General features: G+C 39.2%; 1 protein-coding gene across 1 annotated transcript; it reads left to right on the top strand.

The window, feature by feature from the left end:
- The first annotated feature begins 9,685 nt into the window (after window positions 1-9,685).
- LOC130928974 (ADP-ribosylation factor-like protein 8) lies at window positions 9,686-10,626 on the top strand. The gene is made up of 2 exons (XM_057855826.1): window positions 9,686-9,879; window positions 10,295-10,626. Exons 1-2 carry the CDS (start codon window positions 9,757-9,759, stop codon window positions 10,505-10,507), a joined length of 336 nt encoding a protein of 111 aa, XP_057711809.1. The 5' UTR covers window positions 9,686-9,756; the 3' UTR covers window positions 10,508-10,626.
- Window positions 10,627-15,646: the final 5,020 nt, after the last annotated feature.

Below are 15,646 nucleotides of genomic sequence, written 5' to 3'. Positions count from 1 at the left end.
GTTTTGACGGCTGACCATATCCATCCAATTTTTCTGCTGCTCTAGGTCCTTGGGGAAACCATACATACGATAGCCCTATTCGGACCGATTGGTGAATCCATATGCTGCACAACCAATCATCAAAGCCCACTGATCTATAAAATATTAGGTGTAAACAATGAACCATGACACCGAATTCACCAGTTGTTTAAGAAAAAAAAATCTGATTTTCTATATCAAAGGGTAATGAGTGTTATTTTGTAAACATTACACCATGTGACAGAAAAAAAGGTTCCTGGCTTGTAATTTTATTTGTGTTGTTTGGGTCCAAACTACAGTAAATGAAAAAGTGCCACTAAAAAGTTTGGTTTTGCTTAAATTAAAGGCTTCAAAATTTCTGATTTTATGTCCTAGTTTTAAAGAAAATAGAGTATTTGTCAAATGACATGTTTTTGTGTGTGTCAGGTAAAACCAAGTCTATAAAATAAGAAGGAAAATGAACATTTAAGCGAGTAAAACGCTCAAGAATTGAACTCCTCTGCTCCTTTAAGTAGGCGTTTCGCAACCCAATGCTAGTCCCGACAGGATGTGAGTGGAGCATGCGCAGTAGTGGAGCTCCTCACATTTGTCTGCACATGTGCGCCGCCATGTCGTTGCCACACACACGTTAGTTACCCTTGGGGAAAATAAAGCTTGAGTTATACTCCCGCGTTGCGGTGACAGCGCAGCGACTACGGCGTCATTCGACATCCGATAGTTCTGCGGTGAGGGAACGCGTTGCTCTGTAATTCACCGCCAAGCCACTTGAGGGATGTGGCGTTATGTTTGTACGGTTTTGGGGCATGCTTGTTGACTTCCGCTAGTCGGAGAAAAAATAAACAATGCAAGATGGAACTCTTAACACTAGAAAACCCAACATTTTTTTAGCCTACTGGAAAGCCCAGAAGGGGATCAGATGATCCCCACAACTCTGGGTATCCACAATTAGCATCTGTATATGTGCAAATGAGTGTGTCATTGTCTCTCAAATAGGCCACTCAAGCACACAAGCAAACAACCTTACTCTAACCCACAAGGGTTCGTCAGTTTACACTGACTCTTGCCATGATAGTTTCAGTTATTATTTGAGAGTTTTATTTTTGAATATGGTTTTATTTTATTCATTCACTGCTCTGCCCATTTTTTCTTCTTTTCCTATAGCACACACAGGCAACTTTATGTATAAATTACTGCAATGAAATAAACAAACGCACAGACCATTGCAACGTGTATAAAGTTATAATGAATGAAATAATCAATACATTTGTGACGACAAAAAAATCTCAAATGTTTTGGTCTCACAACCCAACCCAAGTGTGATCAGCTCTGCCATGTGGCTTTCTGAATGCAAAGTGCTAACTACGTCAAGGGGCGGGGGATGTGCTTATCTTGATGACCGAGCTAGTGTGAGCGAACGACAGTCGACTGGCGGGGTGGATTTGAACAGGAGCAGGAAATTATGGTGGCTGAGAGGTGTCTGGCGAAATGCAAAGTCTCAACACTTTGCAAATAAAAAAAAGCATGAACCCCAATTGCAAACGCTTTGCAAAAGAAAAAAAGCATGAATGCAAACCGCCACAACACGATCCCCAGTTCCTAAAGCGCGATTGCAAATTGGCAAAAGCACGAACCCTAATTGCCACAACACAACAGCAAATGGTTCGCAGCACGAATGGCTCAGAAGGCAAATGCAAAGACACAGCAGCAAAAATCCCGCAACAGAACAGCAAAATCCCACAACACGACGGCAAGAGGATGACCTGGAAGTACAAAAAAATTAAGATAAAAAAAAAAAGGACGACATATTGTATATTGCTGTATGTGCTATCTGACCATCTCTACGGACCTCTGTGAAGTTGGCCCCCTCCCCCCCATCAGACATATTTATATTAAAATGATGTCAATCGTTTGTACTGTAAAAGCTTTGTTAGTGCTGCTATCGTTCTAGAGATATTTACAATTCTTTTTGGGTAAATCTGAGGTCAGCTAGCCCCCCATTCCAATTCAGAATTGTGTCTGTCATTTGTGCTAGTTTGTGCTGCAACGGTTTTGTAGATCAGTATTATGCTTTTATTGAGATATTAATTTTAAGTGGTGACGTCACTCGTAGCTTTTCCTTAGCTTAGCTCCCGTGGCTCATAGAGCATACCAATGGCAGCACTTCAGGACCATTTTGCAGTAAATGAGGGGCTTAGAGTGACGTCATCACTCAAAATTAATATCTAAAGCCCCCCAATTTACCGCGAAACGGACCCGAATTTGTTTGTGTTATGATCGTGCTTGTTAGGTAGGTAGCTAGGACACCCCTCTGTTATTGGGAGTTGGTATGCTGCATTAGCCACGGGAGCTAAGCTAAGGAAAAGCTAAGAGTGACGTAACCACTCGAAATTAATATCTGAATAAAAGCATAATACTTATCTACAAAAGCATTGCAGCACAAACGATTGACACAATTGTTAATTGAAATGGGGGGCTAGCTGACCTCAGATTTACCTATATAAGAATTGTAAGTATCTCTACAACGAAAGCAGCTCAAACAAAACTTTTACAGCACAAACGATTGACATCATTTCTATATAAATTTGCGTCTGATGGGGGGGGGGGGGGACTTCACAGAGGTCCTTACAGATAGTCACAAAGCACATATAGCAATATAAAAAGTGTCGTCCTTTTTTTTTTTTTTTTAACTTCCGGTCATCCTTTTGCCGAGTCCTTGCTGAGTGAGGCTGCTTTCTCTTTCGCTACTACTACTAGTCAGGCTACTTTCAGACACTTATTTCTTACTTGCCTACTGTAGGTTGATAAATTTGTAGGTAGATTTGTTTATTTCTTGGTCAAGCCAAAAAAAGTTCTTTCAATCAAAATATATATTTTCAATCGAGAAAAAAAAGTCACTTGAATGAAAGCAAAATGTGTTTGAACAAGTCAGGCTGCTGTTTCTTTACTTGCAACCAGCCATTAGCTGTGGAAGGGGGTTGGGCGTCAGGCTACTCTCAGACACTTTTTACTTGACAATAAACTGCTAAACTTCTGAGGATATTTTGACAGTATTTTAATACTTCTAATTTATTCGGATGTATTTGTTTGAATACCCTCTACATGTTAAAAAACAATTTTGAAAAGATCAGTTAACAACTTACTGTGGATATACATTGATATACATAGATATTCAGAAATACTACAACAAAGCACACCAAGCAACAGTGGTAACAAGAAAAACACCTCACATGAAATGGCTGGAAAAAAATATGCAAAACTAGTAAATACCACTCTTGGTTCAGAAACAAGCTATCATTCAGGCAACTTTTGCATTCAAACACAGTTTGCTTTCATTCAAGTGACTTTTATTTTCTATTGAAAATATATACTTTGATTGAAGGAACCTTTTTTGGGGATTGACTAAGACATAGACAGATCTACCTACAAATGTATCAACCTACAGTAGGCAAGTAAGAAATAAGTGTCTGAAAGTAGCCTGACTAATAGTAGTAGCGAAAGAGAAAGCAGCCTCACTCAGCAAGGTTTTGCCTAAACCCCCCTCAGGTAAAGTAGCCTGACTGAGCCTGTTTCGCCCATCCCCCTCCTCAGCTAAAGTAGCCTGACTGAGCCTGTTTCGCCCCAACCCCCTCTTCAGCTGAAGTAGCTTGACTATCAGACACTTATTTCTTACTTGACACTAACTGCTAAACTTCTGAGAATATTTTGATAACAGTATTTTAATCATTCTAATTCATTCGGATGTATTTGTTTGAATACCCTCTACATGTTAAAAAAAACATTTTTGAAAAGAATAGTTAACAATTTACTGTGGATATACATTTATATTCATAGATATTTAGAAATACTACAACTAAGCACACCAAGCAACAGTGGTAACAAGAAAAACACCTCACATGAAATGGCTGGAAAAAACATATGCAAAACTAGTAAATACCACTCTTGGTTCAGAAACAAGCTATCATTCAGGCAACTTTTGCATTCAAACACATTTTGCTTTCATTCAAGTGACTTTTATTTTCTATTGAAAATATATACTTTGATTGAAGGAACCTTTTTTTGGGATTGACTAAGACATACACAAATCTACCTACAAATTTATCAACCTACAGCAGGCAAGTAAGAAATAAGTGTCTGAAAGTAGCCTGACTAGTAGTAGTATCGAAAGAGAAAGCAGCCTCACTCAGCAAGGTTTTGCCCAACCCCCCCAGGTAAAGTAGCCTGACTGAGCCCGTTTCGCCCATCCCCCTCCTCAGCTAAAGTAGCCTGACTGAGCCTGTTTCGCCCCAACCCCCTCTTCAGCTAAAGTAGCCTATCAGACACTTATTTCTTACTTGACACTAAACTGCTAAACTTCTGAGAATATTTTGATAAAAGTATTTTAATAATTCTAATTCATTCGGATGTATTTGTTTGAATACCCTCTACATGTTAAAAAACAGTTTTGAAAAGATCAGTTAACAATTTGCTGTGGATATACATTGATATACATAGATATTCAGAAATACTACAACTAAGCACACCAAGCAACAGTGGTAACAAGAAAAGCACCTCACATGAAATGGCTGGGAAGAAAATATGCAAGACTAGTAAATACCACTCTTGGTTCAGAAACAAACTATCATTCAGGTTTCATACAATGGTGTAAATATTACATTGAATTTGAAACCATATTTGAATTTGAAACAAAACTAAATTAAACTGAACTAGTGCTCCACATCTGTGTGCATGTGTTGTGGACCCTTCCGTTTGTTACAAGTGTTTGTTTTGTTTGCTTTGCTTAAATTCAATGAAACAAGCTTGATACATCCAAATAATACTCTAACAGCTGATGACCAGTATTATCTACTCTCAATGTGTTTTCTTCAGTCAGAAAAGTGATAGTTAAAAAAAATTAATCACGATAAAAAGTGCACTATTTAGGGGTGTACTAAATAAAAAATCGACACCACTTATTGTAATGCTTGTTCATTGTGTTTCTTCATTTGTAATGTTTGTTTTGTTTTTCAGTTTTGCTAAACGCACAAGTGCACTTAGTGCACTTTTTATCGTCGCTTTTGGTTACGTAACAACTGTTCGAACGGACTTATGACGTACGCGAGTGTAAAGAGGTGTCCCAATTCTTAGGGTGATGTTTCAAGCCCTACACCTTACCCCTACCCCTTATTGCTTCATTTGAAGGGCCAAGGGGTGGGCCGAGGGGTGGGCTGAGGGGTAGAAATGAGATGGGCTCGGCTTGGGGGCGGATCCCAGGGTGTCCCAAAATGGGACAACCTTGGTAGTTTTAGGAAGCACCAAAACCCCTGGTGGTTCTAGTGTAAAGCAACATAGGATAACAATGACAAAACAACCCAAATTTAATTTCTGAAAGATTTATTTGTTCCCATGACACACAGTCCACCAGCAAAAAGGAGGCGCTGCCAAATAAAAAAGTGTACGGGGGGAAAAAAAATGTCTCATGTGTGTCAGAAATGTGGCCGATTGACTTGTGGCTCATGCTGTACGCCTTACCCAGTGATGTGTCAGGATTGTATACAGTACACTGTACAGTTTTTTGTTTTGCTCTAAATAAATCTTTCAGAGATTGAAATTCGGTTATTTTGTCTTTGTTATCCTACATTGGTTTAGGCTTAGAGTCTACATTATAAGCCTGCTGGAAATGGATTCAAGATGAAAAAAAAAAAAAAAAAAAAAAAGGATTGCTAAAATATAGTTCAATATACTATGAAAGTCAACCTGTTCAGCTACACATCCACATTAGGTCTGTGGCATATTTACTGTAGCTAAATGCTTCATTCCCACATACATACACATTTGCTTTTTTTTTTTCTTTCTTTCTCTATGTAGAGATAGAAAAAGACTCCGGTTTCCTCCCACATTCCTAAGACGTGCATGCTAGGCTGATTGATCATTCCAAATTGTCCATAGGCGTGAGTAACAAACGACCACCATCAACGACCACAATAGATGTGCAAATTAGGATCAGATGATCCCTCTCTGGGCACAAAAGGTATATTCATCAACTGATCCCTCCTTGGGTTTTCTAGTGTCAAAAGTAAATATTCTGCTCATCAACACTGAATAAATATTGAACATACAAATGTTGAGGGGCAGGCGACGCAGAATACGGTTTCGAGGCGGTCTGGCCGACTTTTGATGCCGCACAGAGAGTTTTAGACTCGGGTGGAGAGAGCTAGCTGTGGCGGCTAGCTTCAAACTGGCGTCGAGCACTGCGTTCATTTCATTCATTTCATTCGTTTATTTCAGGCCATTATTCCTTGTCAAGACAAAAAATATATACAGCTCATATAATAAAGTAACAAAAAAGAACAGCAAAGCTGAGTAACATTACAACATCAACTACATGCCTGAAAAGGAGTGGGAAGAAGAAAACTTATTTAATCCCACCCCTATTCTTATCTAATTAAGAACAAAAAATTCTTGCTACTTCCTTCCAAAAATGTAGGCCACCAAAAAATCAGTCCAAACAGTTTTGCACATATACAGTTTTGTACCAAATTTTGTCAATTGTGATGAGGTTACCACAGGCAACACCCAAACCAAAAACAATTTCATACCAACATGGTAAATGAAAGTAAAACCATACCAACAATGGTAAAGGCCACAGACACAGGACAACACATTATAAATGGCAACAATAACTATACCAACAACGGTCACGGACAATATACCAGCAATGGTAAAAAACAACCAGCACTCATTCCAAGACAATTTATTGATGTAATTAAGACCTTATTTCGGTATACTGTGACCAGACCATAAGTTTGTATAACCTTTTAAATTTGTAGATAGTTTGGCATTGCTTGTGTTGCATTCCCAAATTATTCCAAAGTTTCACTCCACACACAGACACACAAAAGCTTTTACGAGTTGTTCGAATTTTTGGTATTCTGAAGTCTCCATATCCTCTCAAGTTATGAGTTCTCTCTTTCATTGTAAAAAAGTTTTGCAATTTAATTGGAAATAATTTATTGAATGCTTTATAGAGGATTATTGAGGTATTATAATTTACAAGATCGTTAAATTTTAGCAGCTTTGATTGAATAAACAAATTATGTGTATGATCCAAAAACCCGACCTTATGGATGATCCGCACGGCCCGTTTCTGTAAGGTAACTAAAGGATTTATCGTGCTCTGATAAGTGTTTCCCCAGACTTCAACACAATATGAGAAGTATGGGAGAACCAAAGAGCAGTATAAAGTGCGGAGTGTGTTCTCATCAAGGAATTGTTTAACTTTATTTATAATTGAGAGACTTTTGGAAATTGTTGTTTTTATATGTCTGATGTGGGGTTTCCAGGTCAGCTTACTGTCAATTGTAACACCCAAAAATGTATTCACATCTACGTTTTCAATTAGGATACCATCAATAATTACATGCAAATCAAGATTAGTTTTAAAGCTACCAAACATCATAGCTTTGGTTTTACTTAAATTTAATGATAACATTTATATCCATCCATTTTTTAATTTTAATTAGCTCCTTGTTCACGACCTCAATCAACTCATTATAATTATTACTACTATGGAACACATTCGTGTCATCTGCAAAAAGAATAAGTTTTAGAGATTGAGATACATTAAAAATATCATTTATATATAGATTAAACAATATTGGCCCCAACACTGACCCCTGTGGAACACCACAAGCAATACCAAGTTGTTTTGATGTATACTGTCCCATTTTGACATACTGCACCCTTTTGTTTAAATAATCTTTTAACCAATTGCCTGCAACCCCACGAATTCCATATTTTTCCAGTTTATGAATCAGAATTTGGTGATTTATTGTATCAAATGCTTTTTTTAGATCACAAAAAATACCAATTGCATATTTATTCTGATCTAACGCATTAGTGATTTCTTCAGTTGCTTCAATCATAGCCATTGAAGTTGTTCTTCCAGTTCAAGGTCTGCAAAGCCCTCCAACCCGATTTGTTTGCCGTGTCCTACAACCAGCCAGTGGGAAGCCATAGCAGATTTCTGGCATCTATGGAACTTCCCACACTGCGTTGGGAGCCTTGATTTTAACGTTATCATAAAAGCACCGAGGCCCTCTTAATCAGTGATGATGTATCGTGTGTGTGAACTGTCTATTATTGAAAATTAAAGATCAAAACTAATCTTTTGACACCAAATCTGTGCTTTATTCTTCATATACTTGAAGTGTGACAAGTAAATAAGTCACAGACTCACAGCAAACATATGTACACAATAAATGATGAAGTGCACCAACCAAAAATACGACATAAAGTGATAAAAAGTTGGCAGTTTTTGGCCGACTGGGTCACTGCTTCGTGTGGCCACTCGATTCCGAACACACATGTCTCGGTGGTTCTTCCATTTTTTTTTTTTTTCAATCGCCGACCTTGCCATTTGGCAATCACAATAATGTCTTGACGAGACTTGCTCATCGATGATACTCCCGTCGGCTTGGTCCATTTTTGCGTGTAGAAAATAATGTTTGATTCTATTCTACAATGGCAGTGATTTCGCGCTGAACCGGGAACAACAGTCTGAGCGGACCAATCATAGTCCGTTTTCGCCACGTCATACACGTCTACGTGACGCGAAGGTTAGAAAATTCAAGAGGCGCGCGTCAGGCTACGGCGTAGGGTCGTACCTCGGTTCTTCCTTGACGGCGTAGGTCTGACGCGGAAGTATAGCTCGGCCTTAAAACGTGCTCAGCAACACGCAGCTTTTTGAGCGGAGTTAACCCACTTGAGGTTAGAACTACTTGACTAGAACCATCCATCTTCAAGTGGTCTTTGTGCGCGTTGAAGATTCGCAGCATAGTTCGCATAGCTTAGCTTAGCTTAACATAGCTTACACAGAACAACGGGGTTCGACGCTTGAACATTAAGTTGGAGCCTCCTAAAGTGTGCAAAATGCGCGCAAGAAGAACGCCAGCCGCAAAGTTCAAGGCGGGACTTTGTGGCGCAAGAGATCAGCGACAAAATCAACTCTCGACTGCTTGCAAAATGCAAGTAAAAGTTGTTCTTCGCAGACTACCAGATTGGTTCACCCATTCGGGAAATACAGTACTATTCATTTTTTGTCCATTTGGGATTGAATTTGAAATGAAAGATTAGCATTCAATGCCAAACCTCTCTGTTTAAATGAATTGGACATGTATCGTTTTGAATCATAAAGATAATTCTTGATTGATCCTCCAGTAGGGAAATTTGGGTATGGCGGAAGTTCCGCTCTTCCGATCCTAAATTGGCTAGATTGACCATATTTTGATTTCCAAAAAGAGACTCGGCCCGGCCTCGAGATTTTGAAGTTGGCTCTAAGATGCCTTATTATTAGAGGTAGGAATCTTGGGGCACCTAACGATTCGATTACGATTACAATTGAAGGGCTACGATTCGATTATAAATCAGTTTTTGATGCCCCCAACTCCCAGACCTGTTAAGTTTCACGATTTGGTCGGGAGACTCCCGATTTTGACCCCAATGCTCACGCCTCACGATTAGAAAGCCAAATCTCCCGAATTTACCAAAAATGTCCATTTTTTTTTTTTTTTTTTTTTTTTACGTTTTTGTTGTCACCGTTTTGTAACGATACCATTCAGCCCGATTCGGAAAGTGACCAACAACGAATAGAATAGCCTGGCCGTCTCCGACTTCCCCGTCCTCACTCCCCTTCAGAGCTGGAAAAGCCCAACCAATCATCTGACAGGGAGGGAAGAGGCGAAGCACCACCGACTTCCCAAGATGCTGGCACTAATAAACCGGCTTTTAGACTGGTTCAAGTCTTTATTTTGGAAGGAAGAGATGGAGCTGACCCTGGTCGGCCTCCAGTATTCGGGAAAAACGACGTTCGTCAACGTAATTGCCGTAAGTCTTACCTGCCAGCGATAGCTAACTAGCCTAATGCTAATAGTATTAGAGCTAATGATGGGAGAACGATGAGGAAGAAGTCGCTGCTTTACTCTGTGTTTTCGTGGATCAAACATCATGGAATATTAAACCACTGCGGTCCTACCCCCACAATATATGAATTTAAGTGAGAAAACATATCGTTATTTACTTGAAGTTTAATCATTTAGATTCGCTATTATGCTAAAGCTAAAGTGTATACTATACACTTTATTACATTATATCATTATTACTGTGCTGAAACAAAAAATATAAAGTTTCAATTCTAGGTTACAATTCAATTAAAAAACTGCCATGACAAAGATACTTTTAAAAACAAATATGATTAATTTTCTAAATGATGTAATTAATGTTTTTAATCTTGCTGATTTAGTCTGACAAAACCCTAATTGGAGTGATGGTTGATGAGATGAAGAGGCTGCTGAGGAAGCTGATGTCCAAATTTGTGCAAATGGATGTGATCAGGAAAGCTGAGGATATCCTAGATGTTGATTACAGGAACAAGGAGATCTGGCATGACACAGGCAACATAGCAGTATCACATGATGCCAGACAATACATGGAGCAAGTTGAAGACTATCTCTGATGCCACCAAAAAGAGGTTCTTTGACAGTGTAGTTAATTTTTACACAAGTGTTGTGACCAAAATGAACTTGAAAAAAAATGGTTGCATTTTGTCTTAGCGATTGTCGCGCGCGCGCGCGTCATCGGGGTTGGCAAACAGAAATTTCCCTATTCGCAATTTCTACAACTTAACAGGTATGAACTCCCCCAGCTATTAGCTGCTTTTATCGTTTCGTACATTAGTAACAAATGTCGCGGATGGCAGTTGACGGCGGGCGGAGAGCAGACTTTTAACTCTGTTTGCGGTCGTTGGTGTGTGCGTGCGTGCGCGCTGTCATAGGGAGAGACGGACACAAATTAACTGAATAGGGTCAGCTGTGGAGGGGCGTTTCCTTCCAGGTGTGGCAGCATGAGCAATCGGCAGCCATATAAAGGAGAAGAACGGCGACTAGGTGGTCTTCCTGCTGCTGAGAATCACGAGCTGACGCGAAGGACTGGGCGCTTTGCTGAACGGGCTAGGCTCGAGTTGCTGCGCTCTCAATTCCCCCGCCACAAAGGGACGGTCTACCCTAATGGATGAGTGAGTGGGTCGCGAGCGACGTTGTTCGAGCACGACTGATTTTTGCTGCTTCTGCCTCACAGCCTCTCAACCTAAGAGACGTCCGCCTTCCCCGCGACAGTCTGGATTGACAGCACGCTGCCGACTCTTCCGCGTGCAACGCCCCCTTCAACGTGTCTCAACAGAAAAAGGAATCACGACAAGGGCTCTGGGCGGAGCCCCCAGGACTAAAGGCAGCTCGTTCGTATTTGTTTTAGGGTTTTATATTTTTTTCCCATTTTATACTTTTGAAAATACTTTTTTAAACAGCAGTCAATGTTAATTTCATTGTCTCACTGGGTTTTTATATGCAGTTAAATCCTTACGGGCAATACGTATAGTAGGGGTGTACTGATGCATGGATTGCAGTGTTTGCTTAGTGTGTTGTTTGCTGTGCATTTGCCGACTTGCAGTGACCAGTGCCGTTTGTATTGTTTTTGGTATCATATGCCCCCGTGTTCCCAGGGCTTTTAATTACTGTGTTGCCTGCCTCCTGTCACAATAAATATACTGTGGACTGACGCTGGCTTTGGTCTATTGGTTAAAAGTACCTGTCTGTGTGATGACGCAAACATGGTACAAAAATCCTCTCTTCTAAACTTATATTTCAGTATCAAGTTAACAGTTCAAAACAGTTAATAAAATACTCAAGTCCCCATTCTGTATCAGCAGCTTTAAACTACATTCAATTCAATGTTGTGACTCAACCATTAAAGTTGTTAAAATTGCTCCCGTTATTCCAAAATTTCCCTTCCGTCTACTTTGGACTTGTGAAAGTTTTAAAACTGTTTTAAAGATACATGGATTCAAGTCAAGATTTTGGCGATTTAGGAGTATTTTAGCTAAAAAGTGAATTAGCTTCGCTTGGAAGGTTCGCTACAACAGAGCCTTCCTGATAAGTCTACTGATTTAAGATGGCAGCTGTTTACTAACGCCGGCGAGTCTGTCATTTCGCATGTAGTTTTATATATGTGATATCTACCGTAGCATTATGTGGACGTAGTTTGTAGCAACTGGGTGTTTTTTGTAGCGGCTGTCGGCGGTTTATTTGGATGTTTACTCTTGGTCCGTTCCTCATTGCATCCCGAAGACTGTGCTGTTTTGGTTCCATTTTACTAAGCAGTTTTTAAAAATCGGAAAGTGGATGTTTGTGAGTCGTTCTCGAATCTTTAGCGTTCAAATCGCGAATAATTTAAGAATCGGAAATTTCACACGCCTTTACTTATTATGGAGGTAGATTTGTGTCTTTATTATTCAATCAACAAAAAAAGTTGCTTCAATCAAAATAGGTCTAATTTCCCTTGGCAAACCAGCCCATTACCCTACAGCGAACTAGTCGATTTAACCGTGAAGGAGTTTGTCAGAAAAAAAAAAAGCAATCTTACTTGTCGCGCATGTATGAGTAAATGAAAAAATACTCTCAATGGCTCCAATTTTAGTCGCAAAAAGCCCCCACTTGGAGGCAGTCTGGAGCTCTGGATTGAAAAACACTTTTTTTTTTTTGATTGAAGTAATTTTTCGTTTGAAAATATTTTTTCTTTGTTCGAAGCAACTTATATTTTGATGGAATTATAAAGACACAAATATCCTACCCAAAATCAATAAAACATTCCCTCAATCAAAAAAGATGTTTCAATCAGAAAATCAATCAATCAATCTAGTATTTTTCTCGCGATTAGTCTGCAGACTTTAACGATGAGTCGACTAGTCCAATAATTTTTTGCACTTTTAATTAAATCTTTGTTGACGATTATTAATTCACAAAAACATTTTGGAACACCTAATCTTTTTCCGCAAAGTACAAAAAAACCCATAGATCACAAACAATGTGGTCAAATGCTGATGTCGTTAACAAGTGCAGAAGAACTGAATGTAAACACTCAGAACACTGTGACTTCACTGTTCACTGTCTCTTTTTGTGGTATATCTATATTGTTGTCAGCATTAAAGCAAGCACCAGCAGAGTAGATAAATGTCACCTATCAATGGAGTTAAGTACGAAAAATCGGAATGAATTCAAAATAAATAAATTCAAAAAAGGACAGCGAGATAAAAGTCGTACCATTGCTTCGGGGAAAAAAAGTCACATTATTAGTTGACATAAATGTACCTTCGCTGGGAGCTACGACCAAGCATTACTATAAATTTTGACTAATTTGATGTAAATGAGGCAAAATAAAGATTTCCCTATTTGTAAAACCGATTCTAAAACAAGATGCTTTCATTATTGTTGATTTTAACAGAGGCTGCTCATTCAGCTACATTAGCCCGATGTAATAATACGACTTTTATTCTCGTACTTTTAATTCAAAATTTTTTCTCGGAGTAGTACTATTACTTGTAAAATAAACGTCGCCTCCGTTAAAATTAACAATATTGAAGGCATCTGGTGTTTTAGAATCGGCTTCACAAATTATTAAGGACTATATTTTTGCAGGGTTTCCCCTACATAAAAATGATTTGTGGTGCACCGTCACACCAAATTAAAAGCCGCCAGGCATTGCAAATGAGATTTAAAAAAAAAAAAAAAAAAAAGATTTAAAGTTACATTCTAATTTAAATAATTTTAAATGACGTCTATAGACCCTACCCATGTGACGTCACAACTCCTTCCTCCTGACTGGTGTCGCCCAATTGTCCGTCAGCACATCATGTTTACCTGTTACGGCTACGTACATTCCTCCTATTTACGACGTGTTTTTCTGCTCGTTAACATTAATAATCAAAATGGTGAAGGCGTGTGTGGCGGTCGGTTGCAATAACAGAGAAGATAGACGGAGAAGACGGAGAGACTTGAAGTTCTACCGGATTTCGAGAGACCGGGAGAGAAGAGAGCGAGATGGGCTGCTGCACTTCGACGAGAAAACTGGGCTCCAAACGATTACCACAGATTATGCAGTAGTCATTTTATATCTGGTAAGATGCATTTAATATATATTTAGAGGGTTTTGGGCTGACAACCACAATTAAGATCATTGCTAGGCTAATCGCCGACAACATACATGTATGTATGTAGTGAGAGTGCTATCGCTAAACCATATAAACATTAAAAGCCCTAGCTCCATTGACAAATGACATGAAATACATTAGACTTGACAGTGGATGTTAGCAAGAACAAAAGATTTTGAATTGAAAATTTCGTAACTCACCTTTCCAAGCACAAGATAGATTCCTGCCGAATTTTCGTGGACGAGGACCTGTTTCACCCAACCAGCAATGAAGTATTTATAAGCCTCCAAGCTCTTAAAGTTTTTCAAACTTTCGTGAGAATAGGCTGATTTTGTGTGGACAAGATAGTTGTACATATCAGGGTAGCTAGCAGATGTCAGGCAAATACGGCGGAGACAGCGGGTCGAAAAACATCGATTTAGGCATCAAATATGGATCTGGCGAATGGATAAACTGAAGCTTTTCCACATAACGCCTTTTATGCAACGCATCAAGTGAGTTTACGGCATCCGAAAGCACCGGGTCTTCCATGAAATGCATTATAAATTGCTCGATCAATTGAGACCATTGATAATACAGACACAAAATGACGGACAAGGGGGCGGAAACATACAGCGAGCACGTGATTTTGTGACGTCGGTGGGTAGGGTCTATAGCTCATTATTTATGCACTATTTGCCGTAAGTCGTCTGAAATAGCATATCAAATATAAATTGTTCCTTTACCGGCCTTTTTTTGAAAATCACATCGGTTCTCATGTTGTTAACTTGGTCCTAACTACGTCATCGCGGAGTTAGAAATAGGGAGAAAAATCCGCAGAAAGGTATTTCAACTTAATGCATGTACTTCTGGTTTAAGCCTGTGAAAACAACCTTAATATGGACATTGACGTAAGGTTTAAAGAGCATACGACACGAGAAAAAAAGTCTTAAATGGCATTATTATGTGAATTAGAATCATATTTTGAGATAATTCGACTATATACAACAATTTAGCAAAACACAGATGACGAGAAATTAGTCTTTTAATCTGCCGGTTAGCCACGCCTACCATTATAGGGCTTTAGCGTCCCCAACAGGTGGATGGCGTCAGCGGTAGACTGGGCTCATCGGTTTTACTATTCAGCCCATTGAGGGGGAATTATTCAGAATGAGAAAAACGCGACGAAGAGAGGCGCAAAATGTCATTGTTTCAGTCTCTCTACTCCAATATTTTTACAGGATATTCTTTTAATCCAAGTATTTTTCCCCAATAGCTATATAAATGGCTTGAGAAGGACCAGTCAGCCCGTCGAGGGGGAACTATTCACAACGAGGAAAACGCGACGAAGAGAGCGGCAAAATGTCATTGTTTCTGTCTCTTTACTTCAATATTTTTACAGCATATTCTTTTATCCAAGTATTTCCCCCAATTGCTAAATAAATGGCATGGTCATGACAAATAACAGTCTTGTGCTGAATGGAATATGAAATAATAAAAATGCATTTATTCAGGACGACATGGCAAAATTACTCCATAATGGTCAAAACTGTCGACTTCACCTTTACTGTCGCACCTCCCGAACGATATTTTATGACACCTAAATCGGACATATGTCATTTCCCTTCCCCGGCT

This window comes from Corythoichthys intestinalis, chromosome 13, assembly GCF_030265065.1.
Source record: "Corythoichthys intestinalis isolate RoL2023-P3 chromosome 13, ASM3026506v1, whole genome shotgun sequence".
NCBI lineage: Eukaryota > Metazoa > Chordata > Actinopteri > Syngnathiformes > Syngnathidae > Corythoichthys > Corythoichthys intestinalis.
This window is presented reverse-complemented; position numbering and strand designations above follow the sequence as displayed.

What these genes read in the sequence shown, in the direction of transcription:
- LOC130928974 (XM_057855826.1), top strand. Translation starts at nt 9,757, where the DNA reads ATGCTGGCACTAATAAACCGGCTTTTAGACTGGTTCAAGTCTTTATTT. An exon ending in CGTTCGTCAACGTAATTGCC is followed by an intron (nt 9,880 to 10,294) that starts GTAAGTCTTACC and finishes TTGCTGATTTAG; the next exon opens with TCTGACAAAACCCTAATTGG.